The sequence below is a fragment of the Carcharhinus amblyrhynchos genome, chromosome 3 (assembly GCF_965287045.1).
Source record: "Carcharhinus amblyrhynchos chromosome 3, sCarAmb.v2.hapA, whole genome shotgun sequence".
Lineage (NCBI taxonomy): Eukaryota > Metazoa > Chordata > Chondrichthyes > Carcharhiniformes > Carcharhinidae > Carcharhinus > Carcharhinus amblyrhynchos.
The window spans coordinates 3,379,326-3,395,161 of record NC_137326.1 but is presented as its reverse complement, the minus strand read 5'-3'; the positions used below and the strand labels follow the sequence as shown (position 1 = coordinate 3,395,161).

Below are 15,836 nucleotides of genomic sequence, written 5' to 3'. Positions count from 1 at the left end.
TTTGAATCACTCCACAGTTGGTGACCGTATAGTTTAGCTCCCGAGGCTCTAAGCTTTGGAATTGTCTCTTACACCCTTCCACCTCTCTGCTATATTCCCCATTTTAAGACACTCCTTAAAACCTACCTTTTTAATTCATTTTTACAGGATGTGTAGCTTTGGCTAGGTGGACATTTATTGCCAATTCCTAATTGCCCTTGAAGGTGGTGGTGAGCTGCTGCCTTGAATGACTGCAGTCCATGTGGTGTAGGTACATCCACAGTGCTGTCAGGAAGGAAATTTCAGGATTTTAACCCAGTGACAGTGAAGGAATGGTGATATGTTTCCAAGTCAGGGTGGTGGTGACCTTTAACAAAGCTTTTGGTCGTCTCCTTACATGGCTTGTTAAACCTGGTTTTACAATGCCTCTTGAAGCAAGCACCTTGGACTGTTTGATTATAGTAAAGATACTTAAATATAAGTTGTTTTTGGTGAGAGCCTTCATTCGAAATGAGGGATCACTGGAACATGTCATTCTGTCTTTGCTGTGTTCCGTGCACTTTGCTTATTTTCTCTAATTTTCACAAAATTTTCTGATGTTGAAATACCATTGTGTGGATTTGTTTTTGAAGAGAAGTGCTTTTTATCTGTCTCATTCATGTTTGAATTTAGATCAGATTGTTTGTGAATCTTAATTGTCTTACTTTGATCCTTTAAACATAAAATGCTCTCAGCTTGTGGGTTTTAATTCTCATCTCGCCTTGTATCAAGCTGTCAAGTTTTTGTAGGATTTCCTGTCTAATTTGTACAGTGTCAAGTATTTGTGCATGTTTGTAGTTATTCACCGTGTGGCATTTCTCCAAGAGGAAGATGACTGAGTAGGAGGTTTTATTTACAGGCTGATTTTAGGGTCTCCTGCGATTTCAATGAATGTAGAACGTCTGACCCACTGTTCCCCACTGGTTACTCACTTAGGTATCTGAGCAGACTGGTAAAAGACAAAATTGCATTTAGGTAGCATCTTCCACTAACTCAGAGCATCCAAAAGAGTTTTGCAGCAAATAGTATTGGTATAATGTAGGAATAATGACAGCCTATTCTCATGTAGAAATGAAGGAGGCAGTCACAATACTGGTAGTGTATTATACACACCGCCCCCCACACTCCCTCCGCCCCCAAAGAGTCAGCAGGAAATAGAGAAGCAAATATATAGACAGTTCAGAGAGGTGTGTAAGAATAATAATTGAATAATTATACTTGGGGATTTCAACTTTCCCAACATTAATTGATATAGTCAGAGTATAAATGGTTTAGAGGGGGTAGATTTTTTGAAATGTATCCATGGAAGATTTTTAGAACAATATGTAGAAGGCCCAACAAGGGATGGTGTATTGCTGCATCTGATTCTGGGGAATGAAGCTGGACAAGTGTTCCATGTGGCAATGTGGGAGTATTTTAGTGATAGTGATTACAACATGGTACTCCACTTCAGTCTACACTCAGGAAAAGGAGAGTGTAGGTAAAGGATTCATGAAAAGAGACTGAGAGGGAATTGCATGTTTTGACATAGGAAATTGGGAGGTTTTAGAGGCTCTGAGGGGCTTAAAAATGGACAAATCCCCTGGCCTGAATAAATTGCATCCCATGCTACTGGCAAATTGCAGCGGCTCCAATGCAAATTTTTAATTCCAATCTGGCTGCAAGGTGGATAATGTGGTTCCACTTTTCAAGAAGGGAGATAGAGAGGAATCAGGAAGTTACAAACTAGTGAGTCTCATGTCAGTGAATGGGAAACTATTGGAGAAAATTCTGACGGAGAGATTAATATCCACTTGTAAAGGTATGGATTAATTAGGGATCGTCAGCATGGCTTTGTCAGAGGGAGGTCATGCCTCACAAATTTGTTGGAATTATTGAAAATGTGATCGTGTGTGGACGAGGAAGGTTCAGTTGATGTCATTATATGGATTTTAGCAAAGCTTTTGACAAGGTCCCACATGGGAGACTGATTTGAGAAGGTTAAAGCACAAGGAATTCAGGGAAATTTGGCAAGATGGATCAGAAACTGGCCTAGTAATAGGACAAAGTAGTAGAAGACTGTGCGATTGGATGCCATGTCCAGCAGTGTGCCACAAGGATGAATATTGGAGCCCTTATTGTTTGTTATCTACATTAATGATGTAGATGAAAATGTGCGGGGAACGTTAAGCAAGTTTGCAGACGACAAGAAGATTGATCGAGTGGTTAATAGTTAAGAAGATGGTCATAGGTTACATAAGATGGGCAGAGCACTGGCAGCTGGTATTTAACCCTATTGAATTCGAGTTGATGCACTTTGGAAGAAGAAACAAGACGAGGGAGTATTTAATGAATGGCAAGACGCTGGAAGCTCAGAGGAACAGAGGGATCTTGAGGTGATTAATCACAGATCCTGGAAGTGGTTAGAGCAGGTGATAGGATTGTTAAGAGGGCATATAGAACACTTGCTTTTATCAGTCTTGGCATAGCATAAAAGAGCAAGGAAGTAATGTTGGAATTGTACAGAGTGTTGATTAGGCCACAGCTGGACTTGTGTATGTAGTTCTGGTCACCTCACCATAGGAAGGGTGTGATTGCTCGGGTGGGGGGGGTACAGAGGAGGTTCACCAGGATGTTGCTTGAAATGGAATAATTGAGCTATAAGGAGAACTAAATAGCCTTTGTTTTCTTTAGAGCAGAGAAGGCTGAGGGGACAAGATTGAAGTGTGTAGGGGCACAGTTTCAGAGTAAGGGGCAGGAGATTCAGAGGGGTTTGAGAAAACAAAATTTCACTCGGGAATGCACTGCCTGGGAAGGGAGTGGAGGCCGAAAAACCTTACAACCTTTAAAAAATATTTGAAGAAGCACTTGTCCCATATCATTCAATGTTATGACATTTCAAGTGCAGGAAAATGGGATTAGCGCACCTTTAGTAGTAGGTAGTTAATATTGGTGCAGAGTCGATGGGCTGAAGGGCCTTTTCTGTACTTTATATCGGAATGGGGAGAACTCTTGTTCTTATTCAAAATAAAGCAGTGGGATCTTCTGCCATCCATCCCAAGAGGACAGACAAGACTTTGGTTTAACACCTCATCTGAGAGACTGCACCTCTGACAGTGTAGCACTTCAGAGTCAGCCTGGATTATGTCCTTAAATCTCTGGAGTGTGATTAGAACCCGCAGCCTTCCGACTAAGGTGGCAATGCTACATGCTCAGTATTGGCTGGCACCTAAAGTTAGCTTGTAGCGATGGCTATTGGAAATATTGGTTCTAACAAGTTTTTATTTTGTTTTGAAGATGCCAGCAAAGATGGGGCAAGGCCTGCAACCAAGCGTTCTGTTGATGAGTAAGTATTTTTGTGTTGTGGGAGCTCCTTTCATTGAAAATGGAATTTAGGCTCATTTGATGCTTCCTCTATTAAAGAACTGAGAGCATATTGACCCAGCAAGTCATTGAATCAGTTACGTTGCGGTGTTAGCAGATAATTTGAAGGCAGTGGACTTTGGGAAAATACATTGTAATAAGGAATGTTCTTAGGATGGAATTAATGCAAATTGAAACAGTGTAAAGGGACCTTTACTCTGTATCTAACCCCATGAGGTACCTGTCCTGTCTAACTAAAGGGCTTATTGAACTCAATGCCCCACTCCTGTTCTGGGCTGGAATCAGATCAAACCAATTGCAGCCAAAGGTAACATGCTAATTCTTTATACCGTCCAATTTACCCCCTTGTAAGAATAAAGGCTGATTTCATTCTGTCACTTGTTTTTGTGTCTGATTCTTGATCCTGGATATCAACAGGCTATTAGCTCTGGAGTAAATCCCAGCCAAGCCTGACCCTATTAAGAAAAGGTCATACCAGTAGTGAAAAATGATGGGGAATTTATTTTGCCTCTTTCCCTGTATTGGTGATTTGTGATGCCTGTACTGCTGTCAAACCTGAGATCAGCTAACATGGCTCACACCAGGGGCACCTGTGATCTGTGCAGCTTGGCAGCTCAGACCTTCTTTAAATACATCTTTCAAACAGGTTAGCAGCAAGAATTGCAGACACCACAATATTTATGTTGGTCCAGGAGATGGTGAGCTAATGCCATGCATAGGTTTGTTGGGTGGTGTTCTGGAAAGAAGTTCAAATGGACCCAAGTGTCTTCATTCTGACCTGTCATATGAAGGGTTTAGCCTTACTCATTTGCGGCTGTTTATAAGAAGGCAGAAATGTAATGTTCCTTTTGTAATTTTCCTTTTTTTCTCTTTTTTTTCTTCATGGAAACAGCAAGCTAATAAGTGTGAACAAGAAGTCTAAGGGAGGTGCATCCTAAATCCCAGATGCATTGCGAACTTTGGCCTTTTTATTTTAAATAACTAAGAACTCAAGTAATGCAGAATCTACCTTGGTATATCGGCACACCACCCAGCAGCAGGATTTTGCTTCAGAGAACAAAGTCCTTACTTCTATTATTCTTCATTTACAAGGACAAGAATCTCATTTGAAAGTACCTGCATTGAACTGATGGTATTATTTGAAGGAAAGGCACCCTGTTGTATTGAAGTGCATTTACCTGCCAAATGATCCAAATCGCCAAAACAAATATTACTGATATTTCTCATCCAAGTTGGAACTTATTTTTAATTTTTCTCCTCCACCCACCCCCAGCAGCTGTTTTTGAAGCAGCACGTGTTTCTTTCTGCATATCTCACAACTGTCTCTAACTCTTCTTGCTTTGGCAACTTGCAAATCTTGAGACCAGCGAGCACAGCCAGCATTATCAACCATGTTGCAGCCTTTAATAAGGAATCATCATTTGGAACTGCAAATAACTTCCCTCCAGTGGACTCAATTGAAGGTTTACAAGCTTTTTCCCTTCTCCTGAGGAATGGGGTTGGTCTCCTTTTCTCTCTGTTGTGTGTCTGTCTTCTCCTTCTTCTTTTCCTTTTCCCACTCAAAAACCTCCATGTAATTAATTATGTATTATTAATACCTTCAAATCCTCAGCTGAAAACATATTTCTGTACAAACATCATCTTCACCTGTAACATTTTCGTGTGTGTGTGTGTGTGTGTGTACTATTCCATTATGATGCTTATTAGAGGCAATTGTGAATATATTGTGTAACGGTTTGACACTGCCACAACACAAAGCTTTGTGTACATTAATATTGTGCCATGTTATTACAGGTTAGCACAAAAGGAAACGGCAGTGTTTTCCGCTGTTGAGGAACGGTGACCTATATTTCCAAATGAGTTCATGTTTTGTATCCAGACTGCAGTTGGGAGGAGAGGTTTCAATTCTGACTAGAAATGCAGTGAATTCGGATATGTGTTTAAGTGGAAATTGGAGGTTTTGTAGAGGCAGTGAGGGTAAGGGTTGAAAACAGCTTTGAATACAACTTTCTAATCTGTAGTTCTGAGACAGCTGTGTAGCTGTATATCAAGTGGTTGGATGATAAATATTTGTGTGATCAGATCTTGGGTTATTGGTCTGCATAAACCTGAGATATAGTTGATCCAAACTAGAAATATATGTTTTGAGATTTTGCCCAAATGCAATGGAAGTGGTAGAAAATAATTTTATTTTCCACAAAGATTTCTTCTCTTGGCTGTCCTGTGTGTCTGGGGGGAGGTGAGTGCATAGTTTACCTAAGAGGAGACAACAAGTTCTAACTCTAAATAATAAATTTTACCATCCCGAAGTTTCACAGGCAAGCATAGCACGTGTTGTGTATGTGGCTAGAGCCTTCTCTGATGCTGTTCTCAGCCCTCTCACAACCCTTGCAGGTTCTTGATTGGGGTCTTGAGTTTCTGCCCCTTCCCCTGCTCTAACTAGATTATGATGTGAAAGGGAGGAGATTGAGAGTGGAATGGGAATGTGCCCAAATGGAGAAAAACAACCTCACTGCTTTTCAGCCCAACCATGCAATGACAGAATAAAATGAGTTGCAATTGAATTCGTACAAACAACGAAAGCAGTGTGTGGCTGAGTCACTCTGCAGCGTGGCTGTGTGGATGTTTCCAGCTCTGATTACTGTCAGACCTTTTTGACAGGTTGGGGCGTGGCCCAGGTGCACAGCCGTAAGATCAGACTCCTGTTTTAGAAACATTGAGTCTCAGTGTGTTGCATGCACAAAGTTGGGTGGAGTAGTGTAGCTCGTAAATTTCCTAGAGTGGATAGATGGATGAGTAATTACACAGCCAGTGCAGTACTGACTCGGGCAAGAAAACCGTGTAGGTCGTGTTTAATGGGCCACCCTCTGAGGTGAGTGAAATTTACTGGGCATGAGGATATCAGTCACCGTCTCTGAAGAATCTTGCCTGGCCTTGGTGATCATCAACAGCAACTCCTGGAGACCTGTATGCTGGATTGGCTCCATTATGATATCTTGATGATAGAGTAGCCTACCAACACTCATCATCTAAACTTGTGTGAAAACAGTCACTGGTGGCAGCAGATATCTGAAGACATGTCAGCGAAGCATTGGGGGAATTTTGCGGGGGCTTTTTTGAGCTGATTTTCTTCCCCAACTTTCAACAGCCAAATGTGCTGGACCTTGCATGCACTTTCAGTTCCACCTTGCTGAGGGTGGAGCACTGGCAACTATTTATTTTTCGCAAATCATCTTACTTCAGTATTAGGTGCACAGATTCTTTCCTAATCAAAGTCTTGCACTGGTGTCTCTAAGACTTCTTTGATATTTTGGTACCATCACTTACCAAAAGATGTTGCTCATTAATGTGCTAGTACATTTCTGTGATCTTTATTTATCCCCTCAAAATGTTGCCACCTCCATTGATGAGCCTGTATCCTCCAGTACTGTATCCCAGTATTATACAATGACTGACCTGTACACTCAGTACTGTATCCTCATGTTCTTTGGACTCGCATATTGGAAGAACAATATTTATGATTTAAGCCAGATGACTTTTACTTTTAAGTGATTTGAGTATGGAAATTTCATATGGCGTTTGTTACTCTGTACCAAAATCCTGGGTGTCTTGCAGTTTATTCATAAGCTATATTTGACTTCTAATCGCAACAGCATTTTTAAAATACATATACATATTTATGTGAATTTAAAAAAGAGAGAAAATCCATCCATGTGAAAATATGATTCATCTGTTTGGAAAGCAAATACTTGTCATTGGACAAAATCTAGCAAAATAATTCTCTTTCGTCAAATTAACTTCCTGCAGCAGAACTCGGCGTTTAAGAAACATTGAGTTACTGCAGGAATAAGGGCCAAGGCCTTTTATTTTATATTTATATGGGTTTTTTCTTTCTTTAGTGATCAGAAATTTTATCCAACTGTCAGGAAAAGTCTGGGCAGGTGGTGGGGGTGGAGGGGGAGGGGGGGTGGTGGATCATTATAATCCTGTTCTCAGTCTCTTTCAGCCACTTGTATTTTGTTCCGCTAGATGTTTTAAACAACATCTCCAACATAAACAGCATAATCTCCCTGGTTTTATTTGTCAGTGCATGAAAACTGAAGGTTTTTTTTTAATACGATAACTGGTAGCCTGTGTCTTTTTAAATATATATAGTTATTCAGAGATTTGGAAGAAGAAATACTGATACCCTCTCCCACTTTTTTTATCCATTTTTCCACAGAGATATATATATACACGATGTATCTATCTGGATTTCATAACTTAGCAAACTGTATATAAGCTTTAATTTTTTTTTCATTCCTTCCTTGGATCACTTCTCCTTAGCTGTCTTGAGTTCAAAGGACACCTCCCAGGTCCTACACCAGAAGCCTTTTTGCTTCAGCTTTCAGAAAATAACCTATGGTTTATTGCTTATTTTGACAGGCAGGCCAGTGGTGAAATTGGAAGGGTTTTAGTTATCTGAGGAGAGCTATTCTCTCTGTACAGGGTATGTCTTTAAATGATGCAAAAAAAAAGGCCGAAGTTAGGCCCCAGTCATTTTGTAATATTATGTACAGCTCAGATAGGAAGTGTGCTAATGTGTTTTTTTTTAAGAAAGGGGTTTTGTATAGTTTTTACATGTTTAAACTGGGTGGGAGGGAGGTGGTGGGAAATACAGGTAGTTTAGATTTTGCTCTCCAGAGAAAGATATTTCCCGCTTTCTCCCACCCTGAATGCTGTATGTAGCTATGTTTCCCCATGCTGTGAAGTTGGTAACATTTATATGTACTTCTCTGCTGCTTTCACCAGTTGTAATGAATTTATATTTTTTTGGATTTAAAGGAAAACACAGAAAAAAACATTGTCCATTGTAGAAAAGTCAAATTATAAATCATTTTGCTACCTTTTTTGTGCTTTTTTTGAATAAAACCTTTTTTGAATAAACATTCTGTTTCCCTGAAATGTTAAACTTAATTCTCTTGCTTTTTCTTGCATTTGTATTTTCAATTGTCTAGTTTTCCCCCTTTTTGTCCCTCAAGAGTGTTCCCTAAATGTCCACCTGGTGAAATGTACTTTGAGCATGGCTGAGTTGTGTAGGCAGTCAGATCCGAAGTTCATTCCAGAAACAGCTATTTGTATAGCGCCAGATTTGGATGAGTCATTTTGGAGGATTGTTGGACCAGGGGGTGTCATTGTGATGGGTTGAGACAAAAGGACATGGAGGGATGTGAGCACCAGGATGAGAATTTTAAATTTGAGATGTGGCTGGTCTAGAATCAAAGAGAAGACAGAGTGATGATGGGCAAATGGGACTTGGTGCAAATGGTTCTCTATATTAACAAGGGCAGGGCAGTAGTTTGAATGGGCTCAGGTTTACAGAAAAACTTGTAACATTACAAAGTGCGCAAGAATAAGAGATCTCAGGCTGGGTTGTGGCAATGTCTCGCACAGCTAATTAGTTAACGGAGTGCAGACAAATGATCCCTCTAAGCTGCAAACAGCAATCTGTAATGTATTATGCACAAGCACAATTCCTTTTTAAGATGAGCCATCTGTGGCAATCTTAATGGCACCAAGCGATGCAAGAAACGGGTTACACAAGGTAAAGAAAATAATGTTCTAAACTCATGCATGATTGAGCAAGCAATTGAAGTGTTCTGCTCCTTATGCTCAGAGGAGGATGGAATTGAACTCGGAGTAAACTATATTATACAGAGATGATGTACGTGAGACTAGGTAACTTCAGAATTTAATGCTCTGGGGTCCTAGGTTTGAATCCCACCGCAGTAGATGGTGAAATTTGAATTCAGAGACATCTGAAATGAACAGTCAAACGTTGACCACAGAACATTATCACTAATATCCTTTTTAAGGAAAGAAATCTGCTCTCCCTGCTTGGCCTACATGTGTCTCTAGATCTTGACTCTTAAATGCTGACCCTTTGTAGCAGGGTAAGGGAGTTTGAGAGCTCTGAGGTTCAGAGGGATCTAGGTATCTTTGGGGCACGAGTCACAAAATACTAGTATGTAATTAGGAAAGTTATCATTTATTGCGACGGGAACTGAATGTAAAAATAGGGAAGTTGTACAGGACACTGGTGAGACCAGATCTGGAGTACTGTGTACAGTGTTGGTCTCCATCTTTAAGGAAGGATGTAAATGTATTGGAGGTGTTTTGGAGAAGGTTTACTGGCCCTGCACTAGGAATGGGCGGGTTGTCTTATGAGGAAAGTTTGGACAGGCTGACTTTTATTCACTGGAGCTTTTAGAGTAGGAGATGACTTGATCGGAACATAGAAGATCCTGAGGGGCTCAGAAGGTAGTGGGAGCAGAGTCTGATTTTTTTTTAAGGTAGAGCTAGAGATATTCTTGATAAACAAGGGGGTGAAAGGTTGTTGGGGGGTAAGCGAGTGGTTGCAGTCAAATAAGCCATGATTGTTCTACCATTCAATAAAATCTCAAGAGGTTGTGACTGACTCCTGATCCTGTATTGGGTGTTTATGTCTGCCTTCCTCGTCACTTATTTTGTATATCCAGCACCAGTGGGAGTTTCTTAAATTTATTTACGGGATGAGTGTCACTGGCTATGCCAGCATTTATTGCCCTTGAGACGGTGATGGTGAGCTGTCTTTTTGAACCACTGCAGTCACTGAGGGTTATGTCCATCCACAGCGCTGTTAGGGAGTTCTAGGATTTTGACCCGACGACAGTAAAATAACGGCAGTATATTTCCCCAGTCAGGATGGTGAATGGCTGGAAGGGGAACTTCCGAGCATTGGTGTTCCCTGGTATCTGCTGCCCTTGTGGGTTTGGAAGGTGCTGCTGTAGGAGTCTGTTCCTGCAGTGCATCTTATAGATGCTCCTGACTTTATCGATGGTGGACAGGCTTTGGGGAGTTAGGAGGTGCATCACTCGCCACAGGATTCCCCGTCTCTGACTGCTTTTGTCACCACTGTGTTTGTATGGCTGGACCAGTTCAGTTTCTGGTCAACGGTAATTCCTGGATGGCCATTGAAGACCCCCACCCAGAGTGCACTCTGCGTCCTTGCTACCCTCAGTCCTCTTCCAAGTGCTGTACAATGTGGAGGAGTACTGATTCATCAGCCGAGAGGATCAGAAAATGGTTACCAGCAGGAGATTTCCTTGTCCATGTTTGACCTGATGAGACTCCATGGGGTCCAGAGTCAATGTTGAGGACTCTAAAGGCAACTCCCTCCAGACCGTATACCACTGTGCCACCACCTCTGTTGTATCTGTTCTGCTGGTGGGACAGGACATACCCAGGGAGGTGATGGTGGTGTCTGGGACATTTTTAAGGTATGATTCCATGAGTGTGGCTATTATCAGGCTATTGCTTGGCCCGTGTGTCAAAGAGTTCTCCCAATTTTGGCACAAGTTCCAGGTGTTAGTCAGGAGTCATATCCAGGTTAATGTCAGTAGGTTTGATTCATTTTTGTTTCCTTTGTAGCAGTTGGGTACAACTGAGTGGCTTGCTTAACCATTTCACACAAGGCTGGACTTCTTATTCTGAGAGCACCTGATTTTAATTGTTCCACCATTGACAGCCATGCCTTTAGCTGCCTGGGCCCCAAGCTCTGGAATTTCCTCTCTAAACCTCTTCATCTTGCTTTCCTTTTTTAAGGTGCTCCTTAAACCTGCCTCTTGGATCAAGCTTTTGGTCACCTATCCTAATACCTTTATGTGGCTGTGTTAAACTTTTGTTTTATAAAGCTCCTGTAAAGTGCTGTGGAACTGTTATTTCAAAGACACGATAAACACAAGTAATTTACTGCCTGAAACACTATTGTAACAGTAACTGTCCATGTCAACTTATCCCAGCTGCCTTCAAGGTACTGGCCAGAACCAACCACTTTTAAAAGTTGCTTTACCAACAGTATTTTCTCTATTCCAAAGATAACAGTGGGGTTCTTTTGAGGAGAAAATAAAGAATTGCATTTATACATGTCGTTTCATGACTTCTGGACATCTCAAAGTGCTTTACAGATACTGAAATGTTTTTGATGTAGAAACAGAAAATTCTGGATAAACTCAGCAGGTCTGGCAGAGTCTGTGGAGTGAGAAACAGTGTTAACGGGCCCAATTTTATGCCCATTTTCTGGCACACAAACTTGGTACAGTTGGGCAGGAGGCGAGTAGTGAGATCCACGCCCGCCTCCACACTAGTTCCCCCTTTACCAAGGGCTGAAAATGGCCACCATTGGGATGGCACCCAAAGCAGGTGTGACGTGAGTTTAAATGCATTTGCTTGCACTTGAATTGACTGGGCTGGATGTCCAAACTTACCGGAACTTGCCCCTTTTACCACTGTATTCACCCCTCCAAATTTGGTGCAAAATAGATATGGTCCGCAAAGGTCTGAATCAGGCACTCCAGCTTCTGAGGAGGTAAGTTCCAAGCTTCCGGTGGCTCTCTGAGTCAGATCGGGGTCAGGGGCAGGGGCAGGGGCATCAAATGGCTCTCTGACTCAATTTGGGGGTGGTGGGGCGGGGGGGGGAGATGGGTCAGATGGCTCTCTGACTCAGATTGGAGGGTGCAGGAAGGTCTACTGTGATGGGTGGTGGGGGGAGTGACCTGCGATCGGTCTAGGTGTTGGGGGGGGGTCAATAATGTTGTGAGGATGGGGCAGAGTCGGTGGGGAGCCAGGGGAGGCATTATTCAGCCGGGAGCAATGTGGCAGGGTAACATTTATCTTTTTTACTGTGTGTGCAGTTGGAGTTGTGGATTTGGAACTGCAGGATTTGGGTGTGTTAAACCCAGCCCACAGGCTTCTGCTGTGTAATTTGGACTTGCTGCTTTTTTTTTCCCAGAGTGCCTGAGAATGGGTCTAAAAGTCAGATCTGAAACGCTCCCAGTTTCAAGTCTACCCAGTACGTAGACCTAATCAAAATGATCGTTCCACAGAACCTCAATGCCTTAACCAATCAGCGTTGTTTTTTACAGAATTATATCCTTTCTGTAATAGGGTGACCAGAACTGCACACTGTAATCAAGTTGCAGCCAGCCAATGTTTTATAATTCTAGCATAAGCTCCCTGTTGCTCTTATCCTGTGCCTCAGCTAATAAATGAAAGGATTCCATCTGCCTCCTTCACTGTCTTTATCATCCCCCTACATCTAAATCCAAATTGTTGATCTGTTACAAAAGGCAGGGGATCTGGAACTGAGTCCTGTGGAACCCTACTAGAAACAGTCTCCCAGTCACAAAACCACCCATCAACAATTACCCTTTGTTTACTGCCACTGAGCTCATTTTGGATCCAGCTTGCTAACATTTCCCTGGATCCCCTTTTTTTTAATCAGTCTGCCAGAAGCCTTGTTAAAATCCACTACGTTGTGCATTTGCAGTGAGTGCACAACCCTTGCCAATCCTTGTTACTTCCTCAAAAAAATGCAGTAACTTGACCCTCACTGAGGTCAGACTGACCAGCCTATAGTTATTTACTGCCTATCCCTCGCTTCAGAGATACAACATTAGCAGATCGCCAATCCTCCGGTACCAAACCTGTATCTAGTGAGGTTTGGAAAATGATAGACCCTATGCAATTTCCTCTCGGGTTAGTTTTACCCCTGGGGTACACATCATCCAGCCCTGGTGATTTATCCACTTTCAAGGATACTGATCCCATTGAAACTTTCTCTTTCCCAATGTTTATCACATCTAATATTTCCCACTCTTCCTCCTTAATTAGAATATCTGTAATTCCCCCTCCTTTGTGACCATGGGCCAAAATATTAATCAAGATCCATACCACATTTTCCACTTCTGTGGAAGGATCATTGTGATTTGAATGGCCTCCTACAGGTAATTCGTATCAGGTCTGCACCAAAACTCCGAAAAAGCATCTTACGCAGGCTCTACAGTGGACTGCAGCGGTTCAAGAAGGCGGCTCATCCCTACTCCTCAAAGGGCAGTAAAAGATGGGAAACAAATGCTGGCCGAGCTAGCAACGCCCATGAACAAATAAAAAACATTGTAAACCTAAAGCATCTCAGAAGAGTGTAATCAAAGGCAACATGACATTTGATTACAATGTCGTGCGAGAGGATCTTAGGTGACAGGACAAGGCTTGGACAAAGAGATAGATTTTAAGAACGACATAGAGGAGAGATAGAAGCAGGAACGTTTGGAGATGGAATCTCTGAGCTTAGGGTCTGTAGGTACGGCTGCAAATTGAAACAATGAAAATCAGAGGGGTCAGAATTTACAAAGCGTGGAAATCGTGGAGGGCTGCATGCAATGTTCCCTACAAGCTGCACAGCCACCTAGTGGGCTGTAGCTGTAGTGAGTTGGATCTCAAACAATGATGAGACAGAGTACAGGAATGAGATAGAGAATCTGGTGAACCGGTGCGGCAACAATAATCTCTCCCTCAATATCAACAAAATGAAGGAGATTATCATCGACTTCAGGAAGCGTAAAGGAGAACATGTCCATATCAATGGGGACGAAATGGGAAGGAGCGAGAGCTTCAAATTTTTAGGTGTCCAGATTGCCAACAACCTGTCCTGGTTCCCATCCACCCCGCCCCATACTAACACTATAGTTAAAGCCCACCAATGCCTCTACTTTCTCAGAAGACTAAGGAAATTTGGCATGTCAGCTATGACTCTCACCAATTTGTGCCGATATACCACAGAAAGTATTCTTTCTGGTTGCATTAAGTTGATCTTTCTCTACCCGCCACCCCCCCCAATCCCACCTATGACTGTAACACTACATTCTGCACTTTCTCATTTCCTTCTCTATGATTGGTATATTTTGTATAGCACACAAGAAACAATACTTTTCACTGTATGTTAATACATGTGACAATAATAAATCAAATCATCTGAAAGTCCTTGTGCAGGCTGTTTTAAGTTACTGCACATGCATGGCTTTGCAGATTAAAGTTAAATTTATTTACTAATATCACAAGTAGGCTTACATTAACACTGCAATAAAGTTACTGTGAAAATCCCTTAGTTGCCACATTCCGGTGCCTGTTCGGGTACACCGAGGGAGAATTTAGCATAACCAATGCACCTAACCAGCACGCCTTTTGGACTGTGGGAGGAAATCGGAGCACCCAGAGGAAATGCGTGCAGACTCTGCATAGACAGTGATCCAAGTCGGGAGCCCCGGCGCTGTGAGGCAGCAGGGCTAACCACTGTGCCACCGTGCTGCCCTAGCATAAAGAGGCCATGCGCTTAAATATATTACTCCCACATTCCAAAAGAAATGATAGGTTACATTGGTTGTGGGGCTGGAGGAGCAATAGGATAGGCTGTGGAGAGATTTGTAATCACGGATGCAATTTTTAAATTCAAAGCACTGACAGACCAGAAATACAGGTCAGAGGACACAGGTGATAGGTGAACAGGTCAGAGAGCACAGGGGTGATGGGTGGATAGGATTTGACACAAGTTTGGATATGAATGGCAGAGTTTTGGGCTTAAATGAATGGGAAGTGGGAGGCCAGCAGTTGGAGGTGAGCCCAGTCACTGAGTGTTGATTTGTATTTACCTTAATGCAGCTCATACTGGAGCCTGCACCTGCCCTCATCTGATTCCCCATAAAATCCTTTCCCATCAGGAGGAGGTACTTGCCTGATTTCTCTCTCTTAGCCAGGGTATAAATTGCAGATTGCATAGTTCAATAGGGCACAGAGGTTAGCACTGCAGCTTCACAGCTCCACAGACCTGGGTTGGGTCACTATCTTGTGGAGTTTGCACATTCTCGTTGTGTCTGCGTGGGTTTTCTCCGGGTGCTCTGGTTTCCTCCCACAGTCAAAAGATGTGCGGGTTAGGTTGATTGGCCACGCTAAAATTACCCCTTAATGTCCTGAGATGCATAGGTTAGAGGGATTAGTGGGTAAAATATGTAGAGATATGGGGGTAGGGCTTGGGTGGGATTGTGGTTGGTGCAGACTCGATGGGCCAAATGGCCTCTTTCTGCACTGTCGGGTTTCTATGATTCTACGAAAGGTGGTGTGCACAGAATGGGGAGAGTGAAGCTTCACCCTCATTTCAGCATCTCATTCACCTGCACTAGATTTACAGACCAGTTTTTACAGAATCTTTCCATATTGACCCATTTCTTACATTACTACAGTGAATACAACACTTCAAAAAGTACTTTATTAGTCATGGAGAGCTTTAGTACATCTTGAGGCCAAGATTTGTTACAGTGCAGTGGGAAACTCATCATATCTGTGCTGACTCTCTGAGCAATTAACCAGTGGCTATTTCCTCACCTTCATCTTGTAACCTTGCATGTTCTTCTTTTCCAGAGAGTAATCTAATTCCCTTTTGAAAATCTTGACTAAATCTGTCTCCTCCACACTCTCAGACAGTACTTTCCAGATCCTAACCACTCGCTGTGTGAATCTGTCTCCACCACACTCTCAGACAGTGCATTCCAGATCCTAACCACTCACTGTGTAACTCTGTCTCCATCACACACTCGGACAGTGCA

The 15,836-nt window shown here is 42.4% G+C and overlaps 1 protein-coding gene across 1 annotated transcript in view; it reads left to right on the top strand.

Annotated features, from left to right (window-relative positions):
* Positions 1 to 7,324, top strand: part of LOC145363106 (host cell factor 1-like) — a 106,648-nt gene extending 99,324 nt beyond the window's left edge. Inside the window, exons 25-26 of the mRNA XM_080218633.1 lie at positions 3,295 to 3,343; positions 4,274 to 7,324. Coding sequence (XP_080074759.1) covers positions 3,295 to 3,343; positions 4,274 to 4,319 — 95 coding nt within the window. The 3' untranslated portion in view covers positions 4,320 to 7,324. The remainder of the gene's footprint in view (positions 1 to 3,294; positions 3,344 to 4,273) is intronic.
* Positions 7,325 to 15,836: the final 8,512 nt, after the last annotated feature.